Below are 11,061 nucleotides of genomic sequence, written 5' to 3'. Positions count from 1 at the left end.
TCAGAGAAGGGGGTGGCCGTGGTCTTCAGCAAGGCACTGGGTGGGTGGGACAGGGCTGGAGGGGGGAGAAGAGCGGCCACCAGGGAGCCCCTGCCTCCTGGGAGCTCGGTCCTGGGCCAGCCTCTACCCTAAAACCCCACGGTTGGGCTCTCATCTTTTCTAAGCCCCCTCCAGACCAGTGGCCACTGGGCAGACCCCAGCAACGGCCATCTGAGGGGCACCAGGGCCCGGGCACCTGGGCTGATGTGCGGCGTGGGGCAGGAGCAGGGGCTGGGGCGAGGACCTCAAGCTGAGTCGCCCCCGCCAGAGCTCTTCTTTTTGGGCCGGGTCTTCAGCGTCTTGGAAGCCAGTGGCTGTGGAGGGACAGAGGCAGGAGGCCAGGGCTCAGCCTCTGCCACCGCTCTCCCCATGTCCCCAGCTCTGGCAGGGCTCTCACCTCAGTCTTGGGCACTTTTTTGACGGATTTGATCCTCTTGGGGGCCTTGTCTCCCAGGTCGTCCTCTGAAGCCTCTGTCCGAGGATCTGCCTGGTTTGTGCTAGACCTTAAACTCAGGCCAGGGTCATCAGCTGGGTGGGGGAGGAAAGCAAAGGGAGGTCCAGGCGTCTCCTCCTGGCTCCCATGCCCCCGCGCCTCCCCCCCTGCCCTGGGCCCTGCCGCTACCTAAGTCCTCAATGGTGTCCAGGAGGCCTCCGGGGCCAGGTCGGAGGCGGCCATCATGCCCCTGCAGAGGCAGCGTATCCTCATCCCGGATCAGTGTCAGGTCTTGCATACTGAAGCTCCGGAGCTTCTCTGACAGCACCCCCTGGCCCTAGGGTCACCACCGCGCACCGAAAGAGTGGGGCAAGGGGGCAGGGTGGAGGGAGAGGTCACCAGAGCTCTGGAGCAGCCCCTGGCCTCGATCCCCCACACGCCAGCCTCACCCACACCCACACAGCATGGAGAGACCCGGGCCAGCCTGTCCCTGTAAAGCCAGGTCTAGAAGCCTGAACCACCCTGAGACAGGGCGGACGCCAAGGGGCTGGCCGGGACACCAGATAAAGAAGGGCCCCTGGGCATGCGGACACTCCATCTCACCTTGGCAGCAGCTGTGACCGCGGCATTGGCAGCCAGGTTCAGGCCTCTCTTGCCCACCCTCATCATGGTCTGATAGCTCTTGTCCCGGGCCTGTGTGATGTACTCATCGATTTCCTGGGGTTGGAGGGGAAGAGGGAGAGGTGAGGGGCGCCGCTGCTGCCGCCCTGCTGCACCTCTGCTCGCCCAGCACAAACGCTCTGCCCCCTCCGGCGGCCGGGGCCTTGCCAGGTCAGCACAGGCTCTGGGGAGCCAGGGGTGTATGGGGCTGCAGACACCGGGCCGATGGGCCTGGGGCGGGCTGGGAAGCAAGCTGGGAGTGGATGCAAACCTTCTCCTTGTTGGACAGCGTAGGGTGAACAAACTTGCGGTAGAGCACACTGGAGCCCTTGGTGTACGGAGACAGCAGCCATATCACAAAGGCGATCTTGAGCTCAAAGTAGAAGGGGAACCTAGGGCACAGAGGCCAAGTGTACAGCCCAAGGCGAGGAGCGAGGGGGTGTGTGGGCTCAGCAGCCCTCACTCCCTGCCTGGCCCTAGACAGTGCCCCACCCACCCACAATGCGCAGGGGTCCCCACCAGGCTCCCAGGGGACTGAGGCTCAGCAGAGACTTCAGATCAGATAGCAAGAAGTGATCCCAGAACCAGGCGTGGTGGCACACGCCTGTACCCCAGTACTTGGGAAGCTGAGACGGGAAGATCCCAGCAACTTGGTGAGGCTGTCAGCAACACAGCAAGAATCTGTTTCCAAATAAAAAAGAAAATACAAAATAGGGCTGGGAGTATAGGTAGGAGGTAGAATGTGCCTGGGTTCCATCCCGAGCAAAATACACACACACACACACACACACACACACACACACACACACACACACTCTCCAAGTCCCAGATTCTCCCTATAGAAGATAAAGGAGACACCCATGCCTCTGCCCTGGGCTCAAGACCAAGACGAGCTGCCTGACCTACCAGGTTGTGCCCGCCCCTCACTCCCTTCCTAGCTCTTCCTCCATGAAGAGGAGGGGAGGGCCCTCTTGATCCTAGTCCTCACTGCTGTGACATGCCCCTCAGGTTTTGTTTTGTTTTTCTTTAATCCTAAATATTGAATCCAGGGACATTCTACCATTGAGCTACCTCAGCCCCCTTCTTGATTTTGTTCTGGGTATTGAACCCAGGGCATTCTATCTCAGAGCTCACCCTTAGCCAGTTATTATTATTATTATTATTATTATTATTATTATTAGTAGTAGTAGTAGTAGTAGCAGCAGCAGCAGCAGCAGCTGCAGCAGTAGTAGGGGTAGTACAAGGGATGGAATCCAGGGCCATTCTAACTCCAAGCTACACTCTAGTACAATTTTTATTTTTTATTGATTTATTTTTATATTTATTTATTTTTTGTGGTACTAGGGATGGAACCCAAGGGCATCTATCTCTGAGCTACACCCTCAGCCCTATTTTTATTCTTTATTCTGAAACAGGGTCTCCCTGAGTTGCAAAGCGCCTCACTAAGTAGCTGAGGCTGTCCGTGAACTGCGATCCTCCTGTCTCAGCCTCCTATATGTGTGGTGGCGCAGGCTTGTAGTCTCAGTACTTGGGAGGCTGAGATAAGAGGATCGCAGGTTCGCAGCCAACCTCAGCTATTTAGTGAGGCTTTCTGTAACTTAGTGAGACCCTGTTTCAAAATAAAGAATTAGCCTGATGTGGTGGCACACACTTGTAATCTCAGTTAGCATTTGGGAGGCTGAGACAGGAGGATCGCAGTTCCAGGACAGCCTCAACTACTACCTAGTGAGGCCCTTTGCAACTCAGTGAGACACTGTTTTTTTATTTATTTATTTATTTATTTATTTATTTATTTATTTGTGGTACTGGGGGTGGAACCCAGAGGCTTTCTACCTCCGGGCTATACTCCCAGACCTATTTTCTATTTTATTTGGAAACAGGGTCTCACTAAGTTGCTGAGAGCCTCAATAAGTAGCTGAGGCTGGCTTCGAACCTGCGCGATCCTCCTGTCTCAGCCTCCCAAGCGCGGGGATTACAAGCGTGTGCCACCACGCCCGGCTGAGACACTGTTTTAAATAAAGAATAAAAAATAGGGCTGGGGGTGTAGCTCAGAGGTAGACTGCCCCTGGGTTCTATCCCCAGTGCCACACACACAAAAAAAAAGAATTAATAAAAATAGGGTTGGGGTGTAGCTTAGAGGTAGATAGGTAGATGCCCCTGGGTTCATTCCCCAGCACTACACACACACACACACACACACACACACAGGCACAGAGGCACAAAGAAAGAAACGGGGTCTCATTAGGTTGATGAGAGTCTCACTACTTGCTGAGGCTGTCTTTGCACCTCAATCTTCCTGTCTTAGCTTTCCAAGTTGGAATTACCAACACCTGGCTTCTAGCCATCCTTCTGCCTTAGACTCCCAAGTAGCTGGGACTACAGGCCTCTGCCACCACACTCAGCACCACCACCCCTTTTTTGTTGATTTTTCTTGTACTAGAAATTGAACCCAGGGGCATTTCACCTCTGAGCTATACCCCCAACAATTTTACTATTTTGTGGTATTGGTGATTGAACTCAGGGACATGCTACTTCTGAGCTATATCCCCAACCCTTTTTTATTTTTATATTTTTGTGGTATTGGGGATGGAACCCAGGGGCATTCTACCTCCAAGCTACACTCCCCTGCCTGATTTTATTCTTTTTTTTTTTTTTTTTTTTTTTGGTGGTACTGGGGTTCCTGGAAGCCCTTCTACCTTCGGGCTACACTCTCAGACCTATTTTATATTTTTATTTGGAAACAGGGTCTCTTAAGCCAGCGCAGCTGGCTTCAAACCTGTGTGATCCTCCTTTCTCCGCCTCCCAAGTGCGGGGATTACAAGCGTGCGCCACCACGCCTGGCCTGATTTTATTCTTTTATTTTGAAACTGTCTTTGCCAGGCATGGTGGTGCACACTTGTAATCCCAGTACTCGAGAAGCTTAGACGAGAGGATTTCAGGTTCGTGGCCAGCCTCAGCTATGTTTAGTGAGGCCCTCCACAACTTAGTGAGACCCTGTTTCAAAATGAAGAATAAAAAATAGGGCTGGGGGTATAGCTTGGAGGTAAAATGCCCCTGGGTTTAATTCCAAGTACTGCAAAAACAAAAACAAAAACAAAACAGGGTCTTATTAAATTACTAAACTGCTGAGACTGGCTGGCTGCAAACCTTTGATCCTCCTGTCTCAGCCTCCAAAGTATTGGCATTACAAGCGTGCGCCACTCACCATACCCGGCTTTTTATTTTTATTATTTTTGTGGTGCCAGGGATTGAACCAGGGAATTCTGCCTCTCAGCTATACCCCTAGCCCTATTTTATTTAATATTTTGAAACAAGATCTCACCAAGTTGCTGAGAGCCTCACTAAATTGCTGAGGATGGCTTTAAACCTGTGATCCTCTTGTTTTAGCCTTCAGAGTACTGGGATTACGAGCATGTGCCAAAATTCCCAGCTACAGTTTATTTTTTGGTACTGAGGATTGAATCTAGGGGTGTTCTACCTCTGAGGAGTTACACCTTAGTTCTTTTTTTTTTTTTTTTTCTTTCGGTACTAGGGGTTGAATCCAGGGGCATTCTACCTCCAAGCTACACCCCCACCCCTGGTTAGTTATACTTTATTTTGAAACAAGATCTAAGTTTCAGAGGGCCTCACTAAGTAGCTGAGGCTGGCCACGAACCATGATCCTCCTGTCTCAGCCTCCCAAGTACAGGGATTACAAGTGTGCGCCACCACGCTCGGCTCCCAGCTCTTTTTAATTTTTTGTTTCGAAGCAAGTTCTTGCTAAGTTGCTGAGGCTGGCCTGGAACCTGTAATCCTCCTGTTTCAGCCTCCAAAATTCTGGGATTACAGGCATACATGGCCATGCCTGGCTTGCACCTCTCTCTTTTAAGTACTGTTTTCCATTCTCTACTACCTTTCCTCTTTTCTTTCTTTCTTTCTTTTCTTTATTTCTTCCTTTTTTTTTTTTTTTTTGGAAATGCCTTGGAAGTGCAGTACTGAGGATGGAACCCAGGGTATTCTACCTCTGAGATATACCCCCAGCCCTATCTTTTATTCTTTGTTTTTGAAGCAGGATTTCATTAAGTTGCAAAGGGCCTCACTACGTAGCTGAGGCTGTCTGAGAACTGCAATCCTCCTGTCTCAGCCTCTCAAATGCTGGGATTACAAACAGGCACCACCATGCCTGGCTCCTTTTTTTTTTTTTTTTTTTTTTGGTGATACTGGGATTCCTGGAAACCCTTCTACCTTAGGGCTACACTCCCAGACCTATTTTTATACTTTTTTATTTGGAAACAGGGTCTCTTAAGCCAGCGCGGCTGGCTTCGAACCTGCACGGTCCTCCTGTCTCCACCTCCCAAGTGCAGGGATTACAAGCGTGGGCCACCATGCCCGGCCTGGCTCCTATTTTTATTGTATTTTTTTTAAGTTGGAAACAGAGTCTCACAAAGTCGCTGAGAGCCTTACTAAGTTGTAAATGCTGGCTTTGAACTTGAAATTCTTCTGTCTCAGCCCCACAAGGACTATGATTACAGGCATGTATCGCCATACCCGGTTTGAGACCTTGTTTCAAAGTAAAAATAAAATGGGGCTGGGGGATAGCTTGGAGGTAGAATGTCTGGGGGTTCGATTCTCAGTAACACACACACACACTATAGTAAGAAGCAGGCTGCCTGAATTTCCCTGTTTGTTCTTATTTTACTGATCAAGTCAGGCAAGGGGAGGAATATCAAGGACCCCAAGGGACTATCGGGAGGTGGGGGACTCCACTGTGGGCCCCTGTCTTGTCTGTCTGAGATGCAGGGAGGGAAGCTGGGCCTCACCAGGAGAGCACGATGTCTGTGAGCGTCTCAGCTGTGGTAAAGAAGGCAAAGACAATCCAGTACATCATCCATTTCACCTGAGGGGACAGAGGGCAGCATTTGCTGGGGCCTGGGGCTGTAGGGTCAGGATCCCCGAGGACCCCCAGTCTGTCTGCCCCTCACACCAGGACTGAGGGCAGAACACCCAGGACCTGAATCTGCAGGCTGTGCCAAAGCTGGAGGAAGGGAATACCCAGGAAGCTCTCGCTCGGGGTCTTGATGGTGACTGACAGTGTGGGCACAATGTCACACCCCCACCCCCACCCTGTGATGTGACCTGCTGCCCTCCCCAATCTCTGCATGTGGGCTGGGGGGGGCAAGGGGCACCCACTCACATATTCCTTCACGTTTTTGGTCTTCACGGCCTTGTAGGAAGAATAGGCTGGGTACAGGGTCCCAAAGATGAGCCTAGGGAGGCAGGCATGGTTACTGAGCCCCTCTCCCTGCTGGCTCTGTGCATCAGTCCCTGGGTAGGTGAGTCGGAAAGGGCCCGAATCCCAGAGAGCCACACCCGCAGGACTGACGGTGCCAGTCAGGGGGTAAAGTCAAAGCTGCTAAGACTCAGGAGATACATAAGGTGGGGGCCTCAGCCAGCAAGGGTCATGCCCCCCTCCACTGTTTGCATTCTTCTCTAGCCCCGGAGGCCAGGGAAGGACCCAGAGGCTAGAGTGCAATGTGGCCCCTTCAGCCATGATCCTTGGTTAGCGTGTCCTGGGAGTGAGGGTCTGGTCACTGCCCTGGGGCAGCTTCCTTCTTGGCCTCAGGCCATTCAACCCATCTGCTCTTACCTCCACCTTCTGTCTCAGGGCCAGGCTGGGCAGGGCCACCTCTGCTAGGGAGCCTGATACCATCTAATGGTGCACTCAGCCTGGCAGTGGGAGGCACTCCTGTGGCCCTGGGGACCAGAGGGCGCGGGGCAGGAGGCCCGCGGAGGGGTAAAGTGGTTGATTCCCCTATGCAACTCCTCCAAGACCAGGCTGGGGGAGGGCCGGGCTCAAGGCCCTGGCCGGGGATTCCCTTACAGGCCACAGGTGGGGGAGGAAGAGGAGGAATGCTCCCTAGGGAGCTTGCCAGGGGTTCTGAAAGCAGCAGCCACCCCGGGCCACATGAAGGTAGAAGGCCCTGGCTTCCCTCTGGGGTGTGATGGTGAAGAGGACCGCAGTACCTAGAGGAAACCAGGACACACATGTGACAGCGCTGAATGGGAAGAAAGCAGCGGGCCGGGGCTGCTGGGCCGGTGGCAGGGAGGGCAGTCCTGAGTAAGCAGAGTGGCTCTGAGCGGAGCTGTGGTCAGGCCCAGCCCCCTGACAAGAGCGTGCCTCCTATGGAGGCAGAATACTCGCTACTGGCCCACACAGATGGGTGTGCAGACTCCTCAAGGACAAAGTCGGTTGCATGTGGGGCTCCCCCACCCCGAGCTTGCAGGAGGTGCTGGCGACGTGGGTCCGCACTGTGGCTGGCCTCCGGGAATGAGGACCACCTAGCATCCTCCCCTCCGAGGCTTCCACCGCCCCGGCTGAACACGCCTCTCGCGGTGTCCTCCCGCACTCTGCCCTCCCGGCATCTCCCGGCACCTCCGCCGCCCCTGCCTTCCGAGGCCTTGCTTGGGCAGGTGTCCTGGCCCAGGCTGCTGACAGTGGACAGTGGACGGAGAGGAGGGTGCGGCCCCCGGGAGGCCATGGCTCTGCGCTTTGGGATGACCAGGCCCTGCCGCCCTCCCCGGCTTTCCCACTCTCCTCTACCCCAGCGAGGGAGGCTGGCGGCGGAGCCCTCCACCCAGCTCTGCTAGGTAGGGGCGGGTGCCCACCTCCCTCTAAACCAGCGCTGCTCAGCCTCAGGGTGGGGGAGGGCGCAGAAGCAGGGAACTAAAAAAAAAAAAAAAAAAAAAAGGTCCCTGGGAAGCCAGCTGCCATGCTCACGCTCCAAGTCTCCCTCCCATCCAGGCGACCTCCCGCCCCCGGGGACCCCGCGCGGGGACCGGGCGGCTGTGGGCGGCCGTCCACCCGATTTAGCACCCCGCCTCCATCCCGGCCCCACACGCCCCCTCTGGGCGGCCCGCGCCCCCACACTCACACGACCAGGCGAGAGATGATCCAGGACACCATGGTGGGCGCGGCCGGCCGGGGATGCGGCAGCCGGGGCCGGGGCCGCGAGCAGCAGCCGCCGCGGAGGCAGCGGACGCGTTGCTGCCGCCGTTAAAGGGGAGGTCCCTGCCGCAGCCGCAGCCTCGGGCCGTAGGTGGTGGCGGCTCTTAAAGGGGAGGCCGCAGCGGCCCGGCGCGCCCCTCCAGCACCTGCTAGGGCTGAGCATGCGCCTTCAGCCCGAGCCGAGTCCGGGGATCCTTGTGAGTCCCATCCTGGTGTCAGCTCCAGCCCACCTAATGCTCACTTCACATCAGGCTGACGGCTTAAATATCCCACGAGGAATGATAACTATGCTTTCTCTTTCTCTCTCCTCCTCCTCCTCCTCCTCCTCCTCCTCCTCCTCCTCCTCCTCCTCCTCCTCCTCCTCCTCCTTTCTTTCCCCTCTCTCTCCTTCTTCTTCTTCTTCTTCTTCTTCTTCTTCTTCTTCTTCTTCTTCTTCTTCTTCTTCTTCTTCTTCTTCTTCTTCTTCTTCCTCCCTCCCTCCCTCTCTCTCTCTCTCTCTCTCTCTCTCTCTCTCTCTCCCTCTCTCTCTCTCTCTCTCTCTCTCTCTGTGTTTGATACTGGGGATTGAACCCAGGAGTGGTCTACCTCTGAGCTATACCCCTAGTCCTATTTATTTTTTCTTTTTTTACGGGTCTGGGGATTGAACTCAGGGGCATTTTACCTTCGAGCTTTTTATTTATTAAAAAAAAAGAGCCTTGTGCCGGGCGTGGTGGCGCATGCTTGTAATCCCAGTACTTGGGAGGCTAAAACAGAAGGATCTCAGGTTCAAGGACAGCTTCAGCAAGCAACAAGACTCTCATCAAGGTAAGGAAACCATTTCCAAATAAAAAAAGTATTGGGGGTGTAGCTTGGAGGTAGAACACCCCTTGGGTACAACCCCCAGCACACACCCCCCCCCCCACACACACAATACACTGACAGGGTCTCGCTAGATTGCCGAGTCTTGCTAAATTGCTGAAGTTAGCTTCAAACCTTCCATCTTGTCTCAGCCTCCCAAGTACTAGGACTACAGATGTGCTCTACCACACCAAGCTTAATATTTTTTGACGGGGAGGAGGGTGCGGCCCCTGGGAGGCCATGGCTCTGCGCTTTGGGATGACCAGGCCCTGCCGCCCTCCCTGGCTTTCCTACTCTCCTCTACCCACATTTTCAGCCACATGCTAAGGGCTTCATTAGGATTAGTTCACTGGATCCTCTGAACTCCCTATAAGGCAAAAGTTATAATTATCCTCATTTTGAAGATAAGGACATGGGAAGCTTAGGGAGGTTCAGTAATTTGCAAAGTGTCACAAAACCACTAAGTCATGCTGCTAAGATATAAACCCAGGCCCTGTGTGGTGGCACATGCCTTCCAGTGACTTGGAAGGCTGAGGCAGGAGGACCCCAAGTTCAAGGCCAGCTGCAACAATTTAGCCAGCCTCAAGATAAAATGCAAAAAAAGGGGGAGGTGAAGCTGCAGTTTAGTGGTAGCCTGCCCCTGGGTCCAATCCCTAGTCTCCTCAAAGATATGAGCCTGTCTTTCTCTCTTCTTTTTACGGACTGGGGATGGAACCCGGGGGGCATTCTACCTCCTCCAGCCCTATTTTTTTTTTTATTCTTTATTTTGAAACAGGGTCTTACAGAGTTGCAAAGGGCTTAAGTAGTAGCTGAGGCTGTCCTCGAACCGCGATCCTGCTAAACCTCTCAAATGCTGGTATTATAAGTGTGCACCACCACACCTAGCTCCATGTTTACTTAAACAAGTTATATCCCCCAACTTTGGACTAGCAAACACTCCTTTCCCATTACAGGTCCTGTAAAGACATCACCTGAGCTTTCAAAATCAAACGAACAGCTGCACCCAACCCACCCCTTCTCCACAGCATCAATCTGTCAGAAGAGGACCTGACTACGTAGGCTGATCTACTCTTCAAGGCTGTCAAGCAGCTTTGCAGGGGAACAGAGCCAGGCTTGAGGAGGTGTGACACTGTCATCTCAAACAGGAGCTGGGAAAGGAACCTGGGACCCTGGTCAGTGACCAGTCCAGGGCTTCAGTTCCACCCCCATTAGTAAGCACTGGTGGCAGCCGTGTCCCAATTCTGAAAACATTTATATCTAGAATGTAGGTTAGCCTGTCTTCTGATTTTCACCACAGCACCAAGCTCCGATGCACCCCCAGCCTAATCGCTCTCCTTTCCCGTCCTATTTTACTTTTATTATTTATTTATTATTTTTTTTCAATATTGGAGATAAAATCCAGGGGCATTCTACCTCAGAGCTACACCCCCAGCCCTATATTTATTTTTTATTTTGTGGTACTGGGGATGGAACCCAGGGATATTCTATCTCCGAGCTACACCCCCAGCCCTATTTTTTTAAATTTATTTTGAAACAGGGTCTCACTGAGTTGCAAAGGGCCTAAATAGCTGAGGCTGTCCACGAACGGCAGTCCTCCTGTTTCAGCCTCCCGAATGCTGGGATTACAAGCGTGTGCCACCACACCAGGCTCCCCAGCTCTATTTTTTATCCTTTATTTTGAAACAGGGTCTAAATTGTGGAGAGCCTAAGTAGCTGAGGCTGTATTCGAACTGTGATCCTCCTGTCTCAGCCCCCGGAGTACTGGAATTACAAGTGTTTGCCACCATGTCCAACTTTATTTTTGTTGTATTAGAGATCAAACCCAGGGTTATTCTACTTCTGAGCTACATCTCCAGCCCTGTTTGTTAATTCTTTATTTTGAAACAAGATCTCACTAAGTTGCAGAAGGCTTAACTACCTGAGGTTAGCCACAAACCTTAGATCCTCCTGTCTCAGCCTCCCAAGTACTGGGATTACAAGCGTGTATCATCACACCTATCTTAAACAGTTTTATTTTTTTGGCACTGGGGATTGAACCCAGAGGCATTCTATGTTCTAGCTATATGACCAACCTTATTTTTTCTCTTTGCAGGTCTGAGGATGGAAC

The 11,061-nt window shown here is 52.9% G+C and overlaps 1 protein-coding gene across 2 annotated transcripts; it reads right to left on the bottom strand.

Moving 5' to 3' along the window:
* Positions 1 to 284: 284 nt before the first annotated feature.
* Positions 285 to 8,075, bottom strand: REEP2 (receptor accessory protein 2; the record flags this gene model as incomplete). Of its 2 annotated transcripts, none has more annotated exons than XM_080710156.1 (8): positions 285 to 353; positions 437 to 567; positions 662 to 809; positions 1,076 to 1,189; positions 1,404 to 1,524; positions 5,932 to 6,008; positions 6,306 to 6,378; positions 8,044 to 8,075. In XM_080710156.1, the coding sequence occupies 8 exons, from the start codon at positions 8,073 to 8,075 to the stop codon at positions 285 to 287; spliced, it is 765 nt and encodes a 254-aa protein (XP_080566282.1). The 2 variants fall into 2 exon arrangements, with proteins under 2 accessions (XP_080566282.1, XP_080566283.1); XM_080710157.1 differs by having other exon boundaries at positions 662 to 803.
* Positions 8,076 to 11,061: the final 2,986 nt, after the last annotated feature.

This window comes from Muscardinus avellanarius, assembly GCF_963383645.1.
Source record: "Muscardinus avellanarius genome assembly, chromosome: 1".
NCBI lineage: Eukaryota > Metazoa > Chordata > Mammalia > Rodentia > Gliridae > Muscardinus > Muscardinus avellanarius.
This window is presented reverse-complemented; position numbering and strand designations above follow the sequence as displayed.